This window comes from Gorilla gorilla, chromosome 8 (assembly GCF_029281585.2).
Source record: "Gorilla gorilla gorilla isolate KB3781 chromosome 8, NHGRI_mGorGor1-v2.1_pri, whole genome shotgun sequence".
Taxonomy (NCBI): domain Eukaryota; kingdom Metazoa; phylum Chordata; class Mammalia; order Primates; family Hominidae; genus Gorilla; species Gorilla gorilla.
In genome coordinates this window covers 61,467,409-61,491,118 of record NC_073232.2, presented here as the reverse complement: position 1 = coordinate 61,491,118, position 23,710 = coordinate 61,467,409, and the positions used below count along the sequence as shown (strand labels likewise).

Genomic DNA, 23,710 nt, shown 5'->3' with positions numbered 1-23,710 from the left:
AAAAAGCACCTCCACTGAGCACCTTGCGACCCCCACTCCTGCCCGCCAGAGAACAAACCCCCTTTGACTGTAATTTTCCTTTACCTACCCAAATCCTATAAAACGGCCTCACCCTTATCTTCCTTCGCTGACTCTCTTTTCGGACTCAGCCCGCCTGCACCCGGGTGAAATAAACAGCCATGTTGCTCACACAAAGCCTGTTTGGTGGTCTCTTCACGCGCATGAAAATAACAAAATTTACTACCAGTGAAAGCTGAAAAGAAAATGAGCTCTTTTTTGGAAACGATAGGTGAATAAAAGCTAAAATTGATCAAAGAAATGTTTCATTTATTGGACATATACTAAAGAAAATAGTATAAAATATATTGTACATTTTGTTTCTTCTAGAGCAATATCAAATTTCAAGTCAAATATCTAGTAAACCAGCAATATATAGAACCATAAGTATGAGAGTGAATATTGTCAAAATTAAAAATACACAATTTACATGATTGTAAAAACAATCACATACAAATAAGCAGAAGCTTCATAAAAAATGCAAGCACCTAAGCATTAATTATTGAAACTGGACCATGAAATTGGACAACTTTCACTACGACAACCAAAAAACATGATAGAGAAATATAAAAGTAAATAATTGCGTTTACAAATGAGTTTTCTTTAAAAAGCTACACTGTTAAGTATATCAAGGAAAGGGGATAACGTCTGAAAAATAATATAAAATCTAAATATTCTGTTTTCAGTTACACAAATTCAAAATGCAAGGAATTGTGATTACTATAATGCTAGCATTAGTATTTCTTCAAATTTATCAAATGGGAAACCTCAGCCTAGACTACATAACCCCTAAGGTTTTATGAGATACTGAAATATGTGCTAAACACTTAATAATGTTTAATTTGATGATCTAAGTCATATTTGTCATGTATTATAAAACCAAAATATAATTTGCCTTTCTTCATTAGTAGTCTAGTAATTACTTAAGGTCATAAACTATATGTTGATAGTTTCTTTATTTCTTATGATTTGGCATCGTGCGCAATACTTTAAATGCTCTACACAATAAATCATTTTCAAATAAATGTGTTAATTATTCAATTTTGCCTCTTTAACAGCATATATGATTGACTTATGTTTTCAGTCAGTTTAGCATCTCAAGAGTCTTTTTGAAGTGATTCTTCTGAATAATCAAGTTTGGAAGTACTATGTTATAGGGATACTAATATAACTGTAGTTTAAAATATTTTACTTTGTAAAAAATTTAAAAATGAATTAACCTGAAATATGTTATTTCCCATGACTCATAAATAAATTCCTAATACATATTTTACCTACATCTATTAGTTCTTTTTATCCATTTATTCATTTAACAAATATTTATTAAAGGTCAATGTGCTGGGACTGTGTAAGGTGTTAGGCATACAGTAGTGATAGAAAAAGAAGTATGCAAAAAAATTGACAATAATTTTATTCCATTTGAGCCTATAATTAAGTGAGAGAAACAGATAGTTTAACCGTATAATTATAAATTTTTAAATGTGCTGTGAAGGAGAAATCAGGATGCTCCAAAATAATAAAGGGATAACATTGAGAAGAGGAAATCATGGAAGTCTTCTTTGAGGAAGCAGCATTTAAATTAAGACCTAAAAGACGGAAAGCATATGAATAAAAGTTATCTCATCACTGTGGGAGCATCATAACAAATAAGAGAAAGATAAAATGCTAAGTGAAGAAATTGAACGCTAATCCAGTAATACAGGATACCGATTATGGGCTTCATTTTTATAGCAGTAGAAAACCATTGAAGGGGTCAAGCATGCTAATTATTTGAGTGATTTCAAATGTAATATAGCCCACTGGCTAATGAATGAAAAAGAGGGAAAGAGGAGACATAAATAATACTGAAAGAAGGACATTTCACAGGTTTAGGTGAAAGTTGATGGTGGCAGTGAAAGAAAAACAAGTAGATGTATTAAGGCCGGGCGTGGTGGCTCACACCTGTAATCCCAGCACTTTGGGAGGCCGAGGCAGGCAGATCACGAGGTCAGGAGATCGAGACCACCCTGGCTAACATGGTGAAACCCCGTCTCTAATAAAAATACAAATAAAATTGCCGGGCGTGGTGGTGGGCTCCTGTAGTCCCAGCTACTCAGGAGGCTGAGACAGGAGAATGGCGTGAACCCGGGAGGCGGAGCTTGCAGTGAGCTGAGATCGCACCACTGCACTCCAGCCTGGGCGACAGAGCAAAAAAAAAGAAAAAAAGAAAAACAGGTAGATGCATTAAATAAGTATATGAGAAAAAATTGATAGGAGTTGGTAATAGATTGGAGATGGGAGTAAATGAGTATGTTTCAAGAATAACTTTTTCCAATGAAATGGAAGGTGTTGCTATTTTCTTTTCCTTCTTTCTTTCTTTTTTCTTCTTTTTTATTTTTTTATTTTTTTGAGACAGAGTCTCGTTCCGTCACCCAGCCGGGAGTGCAATGGCGCCATCTTGGCTCATTGCAACCTCCAAGAGATTCTCCCGCTTCAGCCTCCTGAGGTGTTTCTAGTTTCTTAGATTGGGGAATATCATCCATTTGAAAAAATGCAGATAGTGTAGTCAAACTTGGAATTCAATTAAAGTCCTCAGCAAGAGTGAATAACCTGTATAAGTTCAGAATTACATGTTGGTGTATATATTTCAATTCTAATACAAATAGGTTTAGCCAAGAAATGGACTGGTCTTTAGAAAAAAATAAAATGCTTCAAATACCAAAAATAAATTAAAATTGTGTACTAATGTAAAAATAGGTCCACATTTTTGTAAGCTTTGCTCATCAAGACTTTATCCGGTATTTGCTGAAATACTGAACCCCCTCAAGACCTTAAGTAAATATAACCCTCAAACTTTAATCATGACATTATACACACAAACCAAAGAAAACAAAATCATTATTTGAAAGAAATTGTCGTCTATGGCCATACCACTCTGAACCCTCCCAATCTTGTGTGAAATAAATTGTCAAGAGACATTAAAATACGACATAGTTTTATCTTAAACTTGAATATTTGAAATTACAAAAACAGAATTTAATATGTAATTTTATATATTATGTACATGTGTCCTCCACAGAGCGCTAAATAACACAGGACACATAGAAGTATACACAGATAAGGTAACAACAAATATTAATAATCATAAGTGCTTTACATAATTTATGAGAATGGTACAGTAATAGCAAGTTACCACATATGCATCATTTGCTAAGCATGCATGTGATAGTAGTTTATATAATTAGTTTAATAATCACAACACTCTTTTGAGGTTGGTACTATTATTATCACCATTTTAAAGATTGGAAAACTGAGGTACAGAAGGTTATGTCATGTAATGGTACAAAGTGGCAGAAAGAAATGCAACTAGCTAGTCTGCCTCCCAATTCTATTGTCTTTAAATTGGATTCTACTTCATCTCTGTCACTTAAAACCCTTGTTAATTTGGAACAATCATCTATCATTATATTAACTCACATTTTTCTATAAAATTAGGCTATGAAAAATAATTATGTTCAAAGTTTTTTCCAGTTCTAATATTCAATTACCTATGATATAGAATAACTAAGAAATTAAAATATTTCCAATTTAAGAGCAGGAAGGGGTAGCTTGGCTAAAGCTGTGAAGTTAGAGATCATCTCGGGAAAGGACTATGTGAGGTGATACTCAGTGTGTGATAGAATTCTTAGGCCAAATAGAGCATATATCTAAAATTAGGTGTTTTCTAAACTCATTGAGGGTACATTAGTCGAGGGAATTAAATTCTATGGCTATTAACTGAATCCCTACTGTGTGTAAGTCATTATACTGACCACTGGTGGTTAGATCATTAAAAGTTTTTGTCTTAAAGGAACTTACAGATCAGTAGGGGAGACAGACACGTAAAAGCTAGCTTTAATGCAAGCCACAATAAAACATGTGGGAGATACAGTTGATAGCTGGTATGTGGAAGCAATTAATTTTGACTTGCTAGGAAAATATAGCCTTTATTAAAGAGGTAACAATTGTACTGTGTGTTAAAGATTTTCTTTTTTAAAGATACAACTTGGATCAAACCTTCAACCTGAGAGAGCTCTCAATAGTTATAGAATAAGAAGAATATTCCATGCTAAAAACAAGTAAAACAAAACCCTATATATTCTCAGATTCATAACATGAAGGGATGTAGCAGGAGATGAAACAAATATATTTAAGAGTATTACATAGATGTCCTTGACTGTATGTGTGGAGCTTTCTTCCTTCCATTGGTAGGTTTTCCAGGAGGGTGAAGATTTGTTCTGACTCAGTTTCAGAATAATCATCTGAAACAGTGTGGTAGGAAATCTGTGGAAATAGCCAGATTGCCCAACATAGTTTTACTGTAGTAGCCTAAATTATGGCAGCACATAGGCATGGAAAAGGAATTGGTGGTGGAAATGGGAATGCAAATTGGTACAGTCACCTTAGAAGACAGCTTCTCAGTTTCTAACAAAGATATCCATATTCATTCTATATGATCCAGCAATCCCACTCCTTGGTATTTACCAAAAGGATTTGAAAATTTATGTCCATGTAAAAAGAAAAACTTAGCGTGGATGATTATAGCAGCTTTATTAATAATGGCCAAAACTTGAAAGCAACCAAAATATTATTTCATGGAAGAATGAATAAACTGTTTTACATCTAGATAATGGAATATTATACAGCCCTGAAAAGATGTGGGCTATTATGTCATGAAAAGACATGAAGGAACTTTAAATATGTATTACTAAGTGAAATAAGCCAGTCTGACAAGGCTACATACTATAGGATTCTAAACACATGCTATTCTGGAAAAGGCAAAACCATGGAGACTGTAGAAAGATCAATGATTGTCAGGGGAAGGAAGGAAGCAAGTGGGAGGGAAGCATAGTCAGAGCACAGGATTTTTAGAGCAGTGAAACTCTTCTGTGTGGTTCTATAATGGTGGATATATGTCATTAGTACAAAACCATAAAATGAAGCACCGAGAGTGAATCCTAATGCAAACTACAGACTTTGGATGATAACAATGTGTGAATGTAAGGTCATTAATTGTGGCAAATGTATCACTTTGGTATGGGGTGTTAATATTGGGGCAGGTATGCATCTGTGGGGACAGTGAGCATATGGGAAATCACTGTATCTTCCTCTCAATTTTGGTGTGTACCTAAAACTGCTCAAAAAAAAATCTTTAACGAAAAAGATGAAATGATGATCTACAAATACATTCTAAAATAGAAATTGCCTAAACTGAACAATAATTTGGATGTATGCAGGTAAAGCAGAGGGAAAACAAACAAGACTGCAAGGTGCCTACCCTGCTGCCTGTGGAACCTAAAGATTAATGGTGTGCATCACGATATAGCTGCCTCCAACACGACTAGATGCATGTTTTTGAGTGTGTGTGTTTGTTTATTAAAATAAAGATAATTGATTAGTTAATGTATTTTTGGATATGTCCAATTTGAAGTGCTTGTAAAAGATCTACTTTGTCATGTCCAGCTGATATCTGGAATGTCAGCTTGCTGCTTGGGAAAGAGGTCATTACAGGGCATTTAACTTTGGGAGACAAGTATATATAGAGGTGATGATTGAAAACTTGAGAACAGATGAAAAAGAGAAGAAGTATATATACGTATTTGAAGAATGTTAGTTTTTAAAGGGTGATAATTGAACAAGGGGCCAGTAACATCTCTCAGCCAACAGAGAAGTAGGATGGGAACCAGGGAAGTTTTTCATAAAAGGGTATAGTTGAGAGTTTCAAAAAGATTAAGGACTTTTGACTTTGACATGTAGAAAGAGACTGATGGGATATCTAATTTTATATGATTTTAGTGGTGTGATGTGAGTGAAACCCAGATTATATTCTACACAAGACAGATAAATACAGATATAAATATAGAGATAGATATAGATCAATATATGTATGCAGGCACTTAGATTGATACATTTTTGTCGATAAGGAAAATAATCAGAGTGGGATAGAAGCATGAAGAATTATATCTGGGAGTAGGGATTAGACCAGAACCTGGGGATGTTAAGAATGTTAATTGGGCAAAGGGAAGGAATTAGTCAGTGGAGAGAGATTATTGCATCAAAAAAATAGAATAATTGGTGGAGCACAGAAATTGGAAGGAGTGCAGTCTAAGACAGGAAAGAAGAGTAAGAAGCATCACAGAAGAAGGGAAGGAGAACTAAAAAACAAAAGAACAATGAAAAGAAGTGGGGTGAGGATCAGAGGACTCAACTTTATGTGGGATTCCATCTTAATGACTTAAGTACCAGAATCTACAATGAACTCAAACAAATTTACAAGAAAAAAACAAACAACCCCATCAAAAAGTGGGCAAAGAACATGAACAGACACTTCTCAAAAGAAGACATTTATGCAGCCAAAAAACATGTGAAAAAATGCTCATCATCACTGGCCATCAGAGAAATGCAAATCAAAACCACAATGAGACACCATCTCACACCAGTTAGAATGGCAATCATTAAAAAGTCAGGAAACAACAGGTGCTGGAGAAGATGTGGAGAAATAGGAACACTTTTACACTGTTGGTGGGACTGTAAACTAGTTCAACCATTGTGGAAGTCAGTGTGGTGATTCGTCAGGGATCTAGAACTAGAAATACCATTTGACCCAGCCATCCCATTACTGGGTATATACCCAAAGGACTATAAATCATGCTGCTATAAAGACACATACACATGTATGTTTATTGTGGCACTATTCACAATAGCAAAGACTTGGAACCAACCCAAATGTCCAACAACGATAGACTGGATTAAGAAAATGTGGCACATATACAGCATGGAATACTATGCAGCCATAAAAAATGATGAGTTCATGTCCTTTGTAGGGACATAGATGAAATTGGAAATCATCATTCTCAGTAAACTATCGCAAGGACAAAAAACCAAACACCACATGTTCTCACTCATAGGTGGGAATTGAACAATGAGAACACATGGACACAGGAAGGGGAACATCACACTCTGGGGACTGTTGTGGGGTGGGGGGAGGGGGGAGGGATAGCATTAGGAGATATACCTAATGCTAAATGACGAGTTAATGGGTGCAGCACACCAGCATGGCACATGTGTACATATGTAACTAACCTGCACAGTGTGCACATGTACCCTAAAACTTAAAGTATAATAATAATAAAATAAAATTTAGAAAAAAAAGAAGTACAATTATGCAGTGGTACTTTTAAAATATTGTTGTTGTTTAAAACTGTAACTCTCAAAATTGGCTGCATATTAGAACTGTTTCAATTTCTTAAATAAAATCTGTCTAAGTGAGTCTGTTATGGGTGGCCAGATCATTTAAATACAAACATCTTAGAATGAAGTGCTGGCATCAATACTTTAAAAGTTCCTCAGGCAGAATGCTAATAGTCAATTATCATTGAGAATCACAGTTTAAGAGAATTGCAGATGTTTGCGAATAGTGTTTATGGAGCATTAATTGGATAGCTAGCTACTAGTATTTAAATCGACATCTTCAAAATATTAAAATCTGTATCCTGTATAGGGAGTAATTGTCTTTTCAAGAAAACTAGCAATGTGTGGATTGGTATTTGTGGAGCATGGTATTTATTAGTTTCAACCTATACGATTGCATTGACATCTGATAAAATGGTCTGCATGGAATGAAAAATGAAATTATCTCATGCAGTAATTTTCCCTTAAACAAAATATGTGCTAATAATGTGATTATACTTCAGCTCCGGTTACGGAAGATGATGTTGGTGCTTTAAGGCATCACTCCTCTAAGTGTTGTTCATGACCCATGTGCGTGAGAATCACTCCAGTCTTTTTGAAAAAATCAAGTGTAAGAGACATATATAAAGTCAGAAGCTCAATTTATAACTGAGAACTTATAACAAGGATCTGGTTAAAACTTTATAACCAACTCATTTGCTCCTTGCAGACAGGGTAGATACTTAATAAGAAAAATATACTGTACTTAAAAAATTGAGTATGCACTCACATCAGGCTAAAAGAGTCTCATGGCTACATTGAAAATGACAATAATTAAAACCTGTTGCCCAAGTGTCTCTTTCCTTTAAAGTTCTCATTGTCACTTTTGTTTCTGACACTTTCAGTCTTTGACATCAGTTTACTAACCACAAAGTAAACTGATGTATCCTGTGTCAGGTCAATGGGGAAAGGCAGGGTTGTGATGAGGTGTAGCATAGGGACCTATGTCATGACTCTTAAAGGGTATATGTAGATCAGAGTTCTGTATCAAGTTTCTTTGTTTTAAAAATATTCTCTCAATGAGAACTAGTTTACGTCTAGGTTCTTGGAGGATGTTTTATAGTGAGACCATTCTTCTACCACATACCAGAAATAACATTAAAATACTAATTATAAAGCTTCATTTGTTGACTTAAATAATTTTTAAAATTGTGGGCATGCTGACACAAACAACAATCTATCTTCATAATCTGCATAGTTCAGGGAAATATATAAAATATAAGTCTTGAAAGGCAAGGAAATATCTGTTTTACAAAGAGATACATAAGGGAAATTAACTTTTGTAGACTTCAAATGAGGAAATAAGCCTTTGATCCCCTAAGGCAAACATTTTTGAGATACAGTTTCTCCATATAATTGCTATGATTTTCTTACTTACACTTTGTAGTTCCCTGCTGGCTGTTTTTCTGTGTAAACTTACTTTCATTTCCAATTATGTCATTATAGAGATGAAAATCAGCTCTAATTAAATAAGAACATGACAATAATTGTCATTCTTTTATTTATGTAAACTATGATTTTTCTACCTGTGAAAAGGTGATTTAGCAAAGAAAAATGTAGCTCTCATGGTCCATCAATTGACTGGAACTAATAGTCATGTGTCTACAGCTTCCCATTCTCTCATATCTTTATTCATTCAATATTACTTGTCTAAGGGTCTTCCTTTCTTTCATCTTCAAATAAGCATTTATTAAGTAGCTACACTATATTTATTTTATTTTATAATTTTAACTTTTATTTCAGATTAAGGGGTACATATGCAAGTTTATTACCTGGGTATATTGCATGATGTTGAGGTTTGGGGTATGATTGATTCTGTCACCCAGATACTGAGTATAGTACACAATAGTTAATTTTTCAATTGTCTCTTCTCTCTCTCTCCCTCCATAGTAGTCCCCAGCGTCTTTTGTTGCCATCAGCAGCTACCGTATTAAACATCTACTATACGCCATGAACTATAGATACAGATGCCACAGATACAGAAATAAACTAGTTACAGTTTTGCCCTGAAATCAAATGCTTTAAAACACATTCATTTTATTAATGTGACAAGTACCATACCAATATATTAAAAAATTTACCATAGCAGTTTGAAACGTTTTTTCTCTCTTTACCAAATACACAGCAGAAGCTATTTACACATGGAATAAACATTCCGTTGAATTCCCAGTCCCCAGGCTATCATGTCACCCCTTCTATAGAACTCAAGAAAGCACATCTTAATTCATAAATAAAAAAATAACAGCATTGAATGATTTCTTTTTTCTTTCACATTTTGCTTGTTTGTTTGTTTTTTGTGTTTTTCTTTTTAAGACGGAGTCTCGCTCTGTCCCCAGGCTGGAGTGCAGTGGCGCCATCTTGGTTCACTGCAATCTCCACCTCCTGGGTTCAAGCAATTCTCCTGCCTCAGCCTCCCGAGTAGCCGGGACTACAGGCGCATGCCGCCATGTCCGGCTAATTTTTAAAAAAATTTTTATTTTAGTAGAGGTGGTGTTTCACCATATTGCCCAGGCTAGTCTCGAGCTCCTTAGCTCAGGCAATCCGCTCGCCTCGGACTCCCAAAGTGCTAGGATTACAGGTGTGAGCCGCCACGCCCGGCTGCATTGAATGATTTCTAATTTTAATTAACAATTAATGCAAAGTTGGTGATGATTTATCCTTGGAATAAATATTTACTGCATGGCTAATATGTCTGCCATGTGCTGGCATTACAGTGGCAAACAAGACAGCCAAAGTTGCTAAACTCCTGAGTTTTCCATTTGGAGTGAGGGAAAGAAGAAAATAAGTTAATTTCAGATATGGGCTATGACCTTGATGAGAGAGGAAAAGAGATAGAGAAAAAAAGTGTGTGTGTGTGTGTGTGTGTGTGTGTGTTTGAAATAACTTATTTAAGTGTAATAAGCACGATAATGGTAAAAATAAGATAAATCAGGAATAAAGATGTTGCCTGACTTACGTGTTTTCAAAGGTACCATTTACTATCTAACTTAAATTTTCTCTGCTGTAGTGATTATATTTTATCTAGGTAACCAATATCTAGTGGGATTATGCATCAATTTACTAAGGCAGTTTTTTGTATTTATCTCCAAGTGAAATTTAATCAATTTCTACAGTAGTGAAAAGTAATTTGAAGATTTAATATATTCAGTATTTTAATAAAATATAAACTGGTCAAATAGCTATGCTTTTTTTTTTAAAGTAACAACCAAGCATTTATTCACTTACTACAAATAGCTATGTTTACCTCTAATAACCAGTTAAGTCTCCTTTAGAGTCCATATAGATATGCTTTTATTTGTTTTTGGTTTTTTGTTTTTGTTTTTGTTTTTTTTTGAGACGGAGTTTTGCTCTTGTTGCCCAGGCTGGAGTGTGATGGCATGATCTCGGCTCACCGCAACCTTGGCCTCCCAGGTTCAAGCGATTCTCCTGCCTCAGCCTCCTGAGTAGCTGGGATTACAGGCATGCGCCACCACACCCGGCTAATTTTGTATTTTTAGTAGAGACAGCGTTGGTCAGGCTGGTCTCGAACTCCCGACCTCAGGTGATCCACTTGCCTTGGCCTCCCAAAGTGCTGGGATTACAGGCGTGAGCCACCATGCCTGGCGGATATGCTTTTATTTGAAAAGTAACAGAAATTTAAAGCTATTTAAACTAATTATGCCATACAATAAGTGTGAAATCAATTTTTGTTTCTTAAGTAATTTCTTCACGAGCATATCGTATAATGCACATGTAAATAACAGCTTTGAGTGTACACTCATATTATGTGAGTAGTTACCTGTATGACACTGTCCCCAGGTCTCATGTCTGTATAAACATACACATCATAGGATATTTCAGGGAAGGTTGGCGTGTTATCATTTGCATCCATCACTTGAATATTGACGATGACTGGCTCACTTTCTTGTACACCATCAAATGCTGTTATCTTTGGGAGGAGAAAAATACACTTAATAGAGATGTTCTGCAAATATAAGTAGTACAGAGTTTGCTCTTACAGTTTAACAAGTTTCTTACAGGTAATCTTACAATTTGAAAGGGTGCAAAAATATTTTGTTGATAAAAGGAGGTAATAGAGACGTAATATTTCATATATTAAAAGTGTTCTAATATGGTAAGAAGCAAGTATTGAAGATTTTGTTTTAAGGTATTCAACTCCAGGCATATTTTAAATAATCAGATATGCAAAATATCATTTAAAGTGGGCCAATAACATTGCTGACTGTTAGGGTTAACTACAATTTAATCCTTAAAAACTTAATTGGAAAATATTATTTGCATTTACATATTTTGTATACAATAGTTCCTTTTACAGTCAATGTGTTTATACCATCAGGAAGGTAGACTTCCTAGATGTATATTGTATCACAGTAATTCACCCAATGGCAATTTTCAAAGGACTAAGTGGTATCATTTAATTGTGATATGTTATACTTTATCAATGTTGATAACGTATGTTATAAAGTATAACATACGTTATCAACATTTTAACAATTCCTGCCAAATCAGTGCTACAGCACCACCATCTTTGTCTAAATCCACTTTGTATCTAACTTTTAACAATCACATAAACTTTCCTGGAAGTTCTGATCTTTTTCTATGTAGCCTTCTCCAGAAATAATTTCTATATATCTTGCTTAATTTGTGCTTTCTCTTAGCTCATCTTTCTCCCGTGCCTGATTCAAAAATTAGGATATAATTAGAAGTTACTTTTTATCTTTATTCAACTGTCAACCCTACTATACTTGTTATTTACGTGTTTGTGTGCATGTGTATGTATGTTTATGTGTGTGTGTATTTCCCTATCTCATAAATATTTACAATCACAACTTTAATAACCTTTACTTTTTTTCCCCTTGATTAGCCTAACCCATGATTTATCTACCTCAGTGCTATTGACACCTTGGGACAGATAATTCTTTATTGTGGGAGGCTGTTCTCTGTATTACAATTAGCAGCATCCTTTATGTCTACCTACTAGATGCCTATAGTAACTACCCCTTCACAATTGTGACAAACAAAAATGCCTCCAGATGTTGCTAAATGTTCACTGGAGGGAAAATTTATTCCCACTTGAGAATCACTGGCTCAACCTTATGACTAAATTAAAAATGCAAGAACAACAACAAAAAAGGTTAGGAAATAATTCTTTATATCTCAATTTAAGACAATTATGACTGTTTAGTAAAGACTGAAATTCTCACTTTCTTTTTTTATTTTGAAAAGTTTTTTCTTCTGTGAGGAAGAATGTTAATATAGCTACAGAAATTACAAAAAAAGAGCAATACATGTAAATAATTTTTCATTGATCTTCTCTCTGGTATTGAAAATAATGTATTTTTCCCCCAAGTCATTGATTTTTTCAGTTTTAACCAGACATCTCTTTCAGTTCCATACAAACATAAATACTTACATTCATACATACGTATGTATATTTACACAAAAGCTCTTTACCGAAAAGGTGTACGTTTGCTGTTCTTCCCTGTCCACTGGTTGAAGTAAGGTGAGGTAGCGAGTAATACCAGTCTGTGTGACGGTGAAGACTGAGGTGTAGTCATTCAGAAAAAGGTGAAGCTCTGGGTCTTTTGTCTTTGAAAAAAAATGACATCATTTCAAACGTTGAATAAATAATGTAGCTATTAGTTCATTACCTAGAAGTTAATGTTTGAAATTTATAGCAAAAATCCACGTGAAAGTATTAAGAATTTCTAACGATAAAAGATATTTAACTAGATATTTACTCAAATGATCTAAACTATTCAAAAGATGGTAACCTATATCGTGGAATACAAAATACTGAAATACATACAGGTATAATCAATGTGGGAAAAAAGGAAAAATAATAGAAAAACAGAAAGAATATAAAAACTCCCAATTAAATATATTCTTACTGATTATTTGTTATCAATATTTTCCAAAATAGCATTGGACTGGAGAAATAAGAAATAAAAGCAAGAAAAGAAAATTGCATTTCAAAATTTTAGCAATAAGACTTTATAATTACTTCATTTATAGTAACAAACTGCATATATGCATATTACTATCTTGTTCTTACTTATAATGCAAAATAGAAATAAAATTGGTTATGTATTATTCTTTACCTATAAATATCATGCTTACTCTTTCTTATTTTAATGCTGTAAAATTTTCCAAATGGAAACATGTTTACTTTAATTAAAATATTTCAGATAATTTGATTTAAAATATGCATAAATTTAGCAAATGTGTCTGATAGAAAAGTCTAGAAAAAATGATATATACTTAAAAAGGAAGGGATTTCAAAATTCAAGTCTGAGAGATAATCAACTTAGCATTGAAAACCCTTTGCAATTTCACTGCCACCCCTGAAAGAGAAGACAACATACTCTAATTTAGAGAAAGAACAGCAACATAAAGTAAGAAGGCTAGCACTGATGTCTGCATAGTAGGAAAGAAAGGCAGGTGGAGCAAAGAAAAAAGGAATATTCAGAGAGTGGACTATTATGAAGGCTTTGAAAAAGAGAAAAAGGAGTGATACAGGGAGGTAAGGTGTTGTTCTAGATTATACTATCTTTTAAAGTATGCATAGAATGATATGAAATGGATTTAATATCATAAAACACTTCTTTAAGTCTGATGTCAAGGATTGAGGGAAGAGCAAAGAGTAGAAAATTGTTAAATGTGTTTAATTTGAAAATAATAGAACTCATAATTTCAAAATTTCTATGTAAAATACAAAAGTTGTAATGCACACTACTATAATAAAATGTGAACATGATTTGATCCACAATATACTTGAATCTGCCCATCTTTTAAACATTGTGATATGTGTAGATTTCAAATAACCTTGAAATAAATGGTTTCATTTGAACCTAAAACAAGTTATGTATTCATAATATCTCATTCTGTAGTAGCTTCTATGTTCAGGATTTTGACTTAAGGTCACTGTGCTACATTTATCCTGGAACAATAAGAAAGTAATACTATACATAATAATTCCAACTGGCGTATTTATTATAAAATGATCAAAAATATTGAGAAAAAGTTCAAGAGGCTTCACACTCTGATATTTTCAAACAGGCACTTTAGTTGTTTCCATTTCAGTGTCATGAACCCAATTACTCAGATAACTAGAAAGTGGGATATTCTAAAAAATCTAACATGTTAGTTTTAAAAATAAATTATTTATTTATAAAAGTCAATTAGAAAATGCATATGTCTATTTTGAATGATATTTTAAGCATTCTTATTTTACACTTCAGAGTGAATTGTGATTAAATTCAATTATTACTTTAGAGTTGATAAAAAAGTTTTAGTTAACATGCAGTTTCAGTCAAAGAAACTCTAAGTATGAATGTCTGCCATTTGTTTTGTGTTTATCCTGGATTTACCTAATCACTGGGCTTTTAAGCACATATACGCTTCTCTAAATGTACCAACAATGGTGCCATCTGGCATGCCTTAATTTATTCGGGCCTTTAAACCCTAAATGCAAGCTGAGGAAGTTTTGCTATGTACCTTGTTTACCAAATATTTACTTTGCTCCTTTTGTTCAAATCTCATCATTCTCTACTTCCTTTATACCTTAATTCTCTCAATTTATTTTCTTCCTTTCAACTGTAACCTCTGTTAATAAATTTGTTAGGTATATTCACTCATATCTTCACCACATTTTTAAGCATTTTTGTGTGTCAAGTATTTTGATAATGCAATATTTCAATAAGTATTGAGTTGTCAACTAGTGTGTCCAAATGTGACTGTAGTATAATATGTTTGTGTCACAAAGAGCACTTACTTTTTACCACTTTCAAGAAAACCTCAAGGTTTTGTTTGTCAAATGCTTTTCGTTTGAAGATAATGCACACATCAATACTCCATAAATAGACTTCCTTATATTGGATAACCAGAAACATTAAAGATCTTTTGTTAATTTAACTGTCTCAGTTTCTTGAGTGCTTTAATAATAACTAGCTGGAGAAAGATAACATTTCCCAGAACTACAGTGTATTTGTTTTTTGTGAAGAAGATAATGTATCACAGAAAGCTAACACTATACATGGCATATTATAGCTCATTCTGTTTTGTTTAGTTAATCTCTGATCAAAATATAACATTTACATTTATGTATATTTAAAATAATAATCTTGTACATAAATGCTATTGGTAAATATCCTCGCATTAATTTAAGTAAAAAAATTTAGGAAGCCAGATTTGGAAATGTTCAACAAATTGTCACTCAATGTTTAATAATTTATATTCATTTTTAAAGATAGTGCAAGTTTCAAATGTGTATATATTTATGTTCCAAATATTACAGCATATCATTTTATGAGTTTTATGAAAATTTTAAGTAATATCAACATAAAATGTTAATAGATACATATCAGTACCAACTAACCTATTGTTTTGATTGACAATATTTACAGTTCAAGGCTTTGCTATTCTTCACAAGAAAGGTATATCAAACGTTTGGTAAGAAACAATGTGCATTTGAAGTCAAATATCCTTCTCTAAATCTCTTTATAAACTTAAATTCCTTCTTGTCAAGCTGCATTCCGATACAGTTTGAATTTCACAAATATATTTGAATTTTGCAATTCCTAAAGAGTAACTTGAGTCAACACTTGTATATTTGCAACTCTTTTAATCATGTTAGAGTTAATAGCTTATAAGTTTCATAGACTAGGATGTATATGGACAAATAATGTTCTGGCTTAATATTCCAATAGGGGTAGCAGAATTTAGGTAGCTGTTGTGTCTACAAGTTTATTTAAAATGAATTTAAGTGTTAAATCAATAGGTACACGGAGAGTTGATTAAAAACTGTTAATTTTCCTCTGACATTAGGTAATATTTATTTTACCCTAAAATATCCAGTCAGTATATACCAAAAGTATGATATATTAATTCACTTATCTGCATATTATATTTTGAGATGGTAAAATAAGCTCTGACATGCACACATAAAAACAGAAAAAAAATGCAAAAGTAAATGCATATGAAAACACACAGGTAAACAAACATATGAATATAAAATAAACAAGCATTCTATCATATAAAACTATGTTCAAATATGAGAGTCTACTGTTTAAACACCAACTTGGGGTTTCTAATGGGAATAAATATAGGATATCACAAACACACAAGACCATATGCATGCACATATATAGGCACATACAACACAGACATGTATAGACATGTGCACATATATATGTATGCATATACATGAGCATACATATAAATGACAAAGCATAAGAGAAAAATGACAAAAAATGTTATCTCCTCAGCCAATTTTAATTACTTGGTAGTAGTTGCCTGAGTATTTAGTTCAAAAAAATTCAATTTCAAACTTACAATGTTTTAGAAAAAATGCCATGATAAATTACCAATGTTTGTTGTGGACTGAGAAAACATTAATAATTAAGCAGTCTTTGCCTCAGTCGACAATTAAATTTGGATTTTACAAAATTTCATAGTACTATAAACAATAGATTATGTAAATATTTTTACCTTTTTTGACTTAAAAATATTTTAAAATTTTAAACCAATGAAGTAAGTATATTTAAATTTATATAAAGTATTTGTAGATATCCTTATAAGGGATAATGAAGTAATACCTACGTGTTTTAGTGAAGGAGAAAAAGAACAAGGAAATAAACCACAGCAATTAACAAAAGAACAATCACAAGCTTAACACCTAGTACCTACAGGAACTCCACTGGGTGGAACCTATATGCAAATTAAACATGAAATAAATATTGTAAATGTAAATGATCACAACCGCACATATGAAGAAAAAGCAAACCACTTCCAGCACACTAGACTGACAATTTTTTTCAAAGTATACAATTTTTTTATTAGCATTGTGACCCACATATAATGGAATAACGATATTTATGAAGCACATAAATACTTAACTGCTTTATGAGTATATTGAATTAAATATCAAAGATACCTCTTCATAGTAAAATAACTTTATGCAGAGGAACAAATTTACATGAAATTATAAACAAGTATCTTTTTACAAGCCAAATGAGTAATCTTTATTGATTATTATTCTTTGTCATTTTTTATGATCAGCATTCAATAATCAATTTTTAGCATCTCTGACACTGAAAACCTGGTGGTCTCAGACATGCCTCTTAACACCTTGTGCCTTACCTATTCTACTTATATTGTGGGTTATTTTGAAATTATGATGTGGTACAAGTACTCTAAAAAGCATAATGTATAAACTGATACAGTTCATATATGTATACATGCATGTGTGTGTGTGTGTGTGTGTGTGTGTGTATATATGGGTATATGTCTACATCTATATAGCAATAAAAAGAACACTGGTGCAAATATTTTTTTTTCCTTTCTTTTCAGTATTACTATGGCCCTTGGAATTCTTTCTGACTTAAAATCTACACTGTGAATACTATCACAACTCACATTCCTGGCTATTGTTTCTTAAAATGTGGCTTCACTTTCCACTAAATTAAAGTGAGAAACACAACTTAAATTTTAAGCAAATGGATCCAAATTTGTCCCCTTCTTGGCATTTACCATCTGGAATAGCTATGCTTGAAGCAACTCTTGAGAGCCAAGCCCTGCAATGACAACTTCCACTTTTTATGCTTGAGGCTTAATCTCTAATACTATGCTGATATTGTATGAGGTGGCACGCTGTCTCTCTCAAAGAGTTTATCCCTATAATGATGATGGTCACTAATTCTGACACTCAAAAGCAACAGGATTTTGTTTCATTTTGTTGAATTAGGGTCCCAATTTGTCATCTAGTCTGCAGTACAGTGGTGCAATCATGGCTCACTGCAGCCTCGAACCAGTGGGCTCAAGGGATCCTTCTGCCTCAGCCTTTCAATTAGTGAGACTACAAGCATGAACCACCATGCCTGGCTAAGTTTTTTGTTTATTTTTGTAGAGACTGCATCTCCATATGTAGCCAAGGCTGGTCTGGAACTCCTGGCCTCAAGCAATCCTCCAGCCTCACTCTCCCAAAATGCTGAGATTACGAGTGAGCCACCACACCCAGCCAAGAGTGGCATGATTTACCTTGAAGTAAAATTCATGCCCATAAACTAAAATGGCTTTAAAGTCTTCTTTTGATAATACAGATCTTTTGAAAATCCCAGAAATGAACTAATTTACTTTATAAAAATAAATGGTGTTCGGTCTATAAAAAACAGATGTATCAGAAGGACATAAATCCATCTTCTAATATATGAATGACTATTTCATAGATTTATTTTGTGTGCTGGCAAATGGAAGATTTAAGGAATAATAGATGAATTAAAAGAAAACTGGTTTCAACTCAGTATGAAAAACAGCTTTCTAAGAATTAGAGTTGTTCAAACATGGGATAGGCCATCTTGTGCAATACTTAATGCAACATCATTAGCATTTTTGAAGCATATGTTAGATAACCTAATTCATTCAATAGTGACTGAATTTATGAGTTTATTGAAGAGTTCCCAAACCCTATTAAGTGCTGGAAACTGTGTTAGTTCTTCAGCATACAAAAGTTGCTAAGATATAGGACCTATTCTCAACAGATGTAAACTCATGACAGAGAAAGACATTATTTTCAAATTGGAAGTATAGAATTAGAGAAATGCACTGAGGGAGGCATGCAACTAAAATTGGATAATGAATACTGTGGAAAGATTCTTGAATGAAGGAATGCCTGAGGTGAGCTCTAAACACTGAGTATAAGTTATCCAAGCCAGCCTGTGCAACAGATGAAAGATTTCAAAGCCTAGAACATGTTATGAGCAAATATTAGACAAGATGTAGCTTGGCACATGAAAGAAACTACAAGCAGTTGCCAAATGTTATAGGTGAATTACGAAGTTTCCAAAATTCAGGCTGCAAAAATGTTCAGGTATCAAGATATGGAAAACTGCGTCAGCTTAAATTTTCTTCTCTAGAGGAATAGGTGTCATAAAAGTATATCAGATAGAAATGTGGGCCAGACGCAGTGGCTCATGCCTGTAAATCCCAGCAAGGTGGGTGGATCACTTGAGGTCAGAAGTTCCAGACCAACCTGGCCAACATGGTGAAACACTGTCTCTACAAAAAATGCAAAAAAAAAAAAAAAAAAAAATTAGCTAGGCATGGTGGTACAAGCCTGTAATCCCAGCTACTCAGGAGGCTGTTGTGGGAGAATCACTTGAGCCAGGGAGGCAGAGGTTGCAGTGAGCCTGGATTGCGACACTACACTCCAGCCTGGGTGACAGAGAGAAACTCTCTCAAAAGAAAGAAAAGAAAGGAAAAGAAAAAAAGAAAAGAAAGAAGGAGGAGGAGGGGAAGGAAGGAAGGAAGAAAGGAAGGAAGGAAGGGAGGGAGGGAGGGAGGGAGGAAGGAAGGAAGGGAGGGAGGGAAGGAAAGGAAGGGAGAGAGAAAGAAAGAAAGAATGAATGGAGAGAAGGAAGGAAGGCAGGAAGGCAGGCAGGCAGAAAGAAAGAAAGAAAGGAAGGAAGGAAAGGAAAGAAAGAGAAAAAGAAAAAGAAAGAAAGGAAGAAAGAAAGGGAGAGAGAGAAAAAGAAAGAAAGAAAAAGAAAGAAGGAAGGAAGGAAAAAGAGAAAGAAAGGAGAGGGAGAGAGGGAGAGAGGGAGAGAGGAAGGAAGGATATAGTTAGATGTTAGATTTGAGCTTTTGAATAAATCACTCTAATGGCCCTGCAGAAGATAGACTTGAGTAAGAAATCAAGAGACCAAGAACATCAGGAAGTAGTTCTAATAACAGACCAATAGGGTGGTGGTTATAAGGATAGAGAGAAGAAAAGCGATTAAATAAATAATTAGGGACAAAATAGGAAGATATGGAAGATTTCTTAGTTGTGGAGAATAAAGAAAACATAAAAATCAAGCAAGACTTCTAGGATTCTAGGTTTCATAGCACAATAAAACATCTATCAATTTCTGGGAAATGGGTTTTAGGAGAGGATTTCATATAGTATTGGAAGTTTAAACTATTTCTAATATTCTATGAGCTTATTTATATTTTATATATAGAAACTACATATGATATTTTTAAAACTTTTATTACTAGAAGACTAGGCATACTTGTTCACTATCTGGACACCTAATGACAGTCACTCACCATAGATTATTTTAGAAAGGGGGTGAGTCTAAGTAATAAGCAAATGATCAGTTTTGCTGATTAATTACTTGACACTTTTACAAAAGTTATGAAGCATGCCACTCTCCACGTACATGGCGTCATCTCAGGGAAATTTTCTCTCCATGCCCTTTCCCACCAGTCCCAACTAAAGACACATGCCAAGGCAGCAATGATTGCTACCATATAGATGACTGGACAAGAGGTGGCACCTGATGAGTATGAAACTCACAATGTTATACAGCTATTACCTGACAGAACCAGGAGTCAAGCCAAGATCTGTCTAAATCCAAAGCCCAAACTGCCAAAAACACTTCAGAGCATTTCATAGACTAACTGGTACTGTACATCTCCAAGAGTTGAATTATAAGTAGCGTTTCTCAAAGGCTTTAGATCCCTGAGCTCTCTCCACTTTATTTCATCAATGCCCTGTGAGTAACACTGTCTTTTACAAAGTTCTTGGAACACAATTTTAACATTTGTAATTTAAAAGTGAACAGACAATCCAGACAAGTATGGGGGCACACAGGCAAGCATAGGGCTTAGTGTGTAACCATTAGATAATATGAACACACTGAGAAGGTATAAATACATAAATTTTGCTATTGTGTAAACTTAAAACTACCTAACTTTAGATTTAGATTTTTCTAACCACCAGTTCTATTAAGGTATGACCTAAGCTATCATACACTTTCAAATTGATTAGTCACTACTTAAAATATGAGTATGTATTCAACTGAAAAGCAAAATCCGCACTAAAATTTGTGGGACATTAGTAGATCTACAAAATACATTTGCTCAGCCTGGATTGAAGTTATTAAGGTGACTCTAGGTGTTTTCTAGTGGGGATTCAGTAGAGACTTTTTTCCTGTGACTCATGAAACCCACTATACATCAGAGAATCCCTAAATTCTCTTGACTGGCATATGAAACTGTGTATAGATTAATGTGTTCACTTTTCTAGGAAAAGAACCTAGAGCATTCTTCAGCTATCATTATAGTCAGACTATGATCAAAGTATATAAAATATAGAGTGCTTAAAATTGAGAACTTTGTTTTCCATAAACCTTGGCTTAAGGTCCATTTCTACTGTTTACTAACACTGTGATCATGGTAAGGCATTTAAACTAGCTTTAATATCCCTTTCTGAAATAGGGATAATTGCATCTATCATGTTTGTTGTGAGATTTAAGGGAATTAATGCAAGAAGAATTTACTATATTGTTTGACATGTACTGAGAACTCAATGACAGATATTGTTAAAACTTGTGGTTTAAGAAGACACTAAATGTGAGAGACCAGGAAAGACTGAAAAAAAAAAAAAAGCTAGAATGGAAAAAGAAAACAAAGCAAAGAGAAACAAAAGAATAAAATAAAGCATCTGGTGGGAAGAGGTGGAGTGCCCACAAGAATTGTCATAGCCTCGGTGGAGTGTTACAAAATTTATTTAGAAAGAGGAAAAAAAAATCTGAAAGTACCTTCCTAATTTCCTAAAGTGATTATAAAGCTATGTGTAATGAGATATTAGGGAACATTCTAGAGCTCTGCTGCCTTATGAGTGACATGTATTTATATTTACTTTCATTAATATTAAGCAAAATTTAAAAGTTATGTTTTTAGTCCAGTTAAATTTTAAGTACTCAATAGCTGTATAAGACTAGTGGCTACTATGTTGGACAGTACAGTTACACAGTAATTCCATCATCACAAAATATCCATCTATCTGAGAGCAAGCACTGTTAAGGGAGAAATGAATAAGTCAAGAATTATATAACAGCAAGTAAGAAATCCAACTATCTTTTACATATAGTTATGCTTATAATCCAAACACAGTTGTATTTCTTACTTGCTGTTTTATGTATATATATATGTGTGTGTGTGTGTGTGTGTGTATGTATACCTGTGTATATATCTCTATCTATCTATCTATATCTGTATGTGTATGTATACCTGTGTATATGTCTGTCTATCTATCTATCTATCTATCTATCTATCTATCTATCTATCTATCTATCTATATACACAAAACATATGTATACATATTTATGCAGTGAGGATACTGTGGTAGTTCACAAACTCAAAGGAAAATCTTTGGGAATTAGAATACCTCTGGGGAACTTAAAACTTAAAAGACAGGCACTCAATGGGACTCTCTTTTCTGTGTGTATCTCTCAGGCTTCATTCTCTCCCACTGATAATTGGCTTTCTCATGATGTCAGCAAATGTGGCTACAAAGGCTTCAGATTCATTTCCACTTCTCTAATACATGATGCCAAAGTCTTTCGGCCCTTCTGTTCTCCATTGTAAATTCCTGGGAGGATTCTGGCTAGCCTGGTATAGATTTTCTGTCCCTTTATAACATTCACTCTGGCTAAGGAGGTAAAGTGTTCTGATTTGCTCAGCCTGGACCATTTCCCACTCATGTAGATAGTGTGAGTACAAGAAAAACAAAAGACAATGATTTGTGGAGTGAAGCGTAAGCATCCACATAGTCACTGGCAGAAATATGAATGGGTCAGCTGCCTCAAATATATTTTAATAACGATGCCCTCAGACTTGAAGAAAAGTCTCTGAGAATCACAATCTAGGGGTGCTTTCATGATTTTTTGCTCATGTAGTAACACCATTATTTTTGCTTTATCAACAATTATATAAAACAGTTCTCAACATATGTTAATAAAAATATTGCCCTCGTCGTTAAATAAACATCAAGTAGAACATTCATTTTCTTACATATACTGAATATCTTCAAGCTGAAAAGGAATAGTTATTGAATTCAAAGATACTTTTTAAAAATATCCTTGTTTTGGAATTAAATTATAACACTAAAACTCACAGTGACTTAATTCTCTCTTCTCTAGCTTATGTAGCCATATCTTTGTCATATTTCCCATTAATGGAAATACGAGATTTGTTACACAAACAAGAGCAAAATATGTATTTAACTTACATCTTCTATGTCCTTGTCCAGAGCTACTATTCTTAAAGGTGAGGTCAAATTGAGACTGTCCAAAATGGTTGCTCCCACTGGGGCAGATTCCAGGATATAGCCTTGATAACTGGGCATTGTAAAATATGGACTTTGATTGTTTTCATCCAGTATTTCAATGTGTAGGCTGGCAAAGGCAGGAAGAGGATGACCATTGTCTTGTTCAGCCTAAAATTGAAAAGAAAAGAAAATATTTAGAAAGTATATGTCGTGCTATCTTTTTGGAGTTTCACTTTTCATGCAATATATAGGGTTCTCTTTTTAACTAATATCATCACATAAGGAAAAAATACTTAAGGGCCGTTTGAAAAT

At 33.7% G+C, this 23,710-nt stretch overlaps 1 protein-coding gene across 1 annotated transcript in view; it reads right to left on the bottom strand.

Moving 5' to 3' along the window:
- The window catches only part of PCDH15 (protocadherin related 15), a 1,796,064-nt gene that overhangs the window by 363,016 nt on the left and 1,409,338 nt on the right, over positions 1-23,710 (bottom strand). The window contains exons 14-16 of the mRNA XM_055352068.2: positions 23,360-23,566; positions 12,760-12,894; positions 11,084-11,233 (exon numbers count right to left, since the gene is read on the bottom strand). Coding sequence (XP_055208043.2) covers positions 11,084-11,233; positions 12,760-12,894; positions 23,360-23,566 — 492 coding nt within the window. The remainder of the gene's footprint in view (positions 1-11,083; positions 11,234-12,759; positions 12,895-23,359; positions 23,567-23,710) is intronic.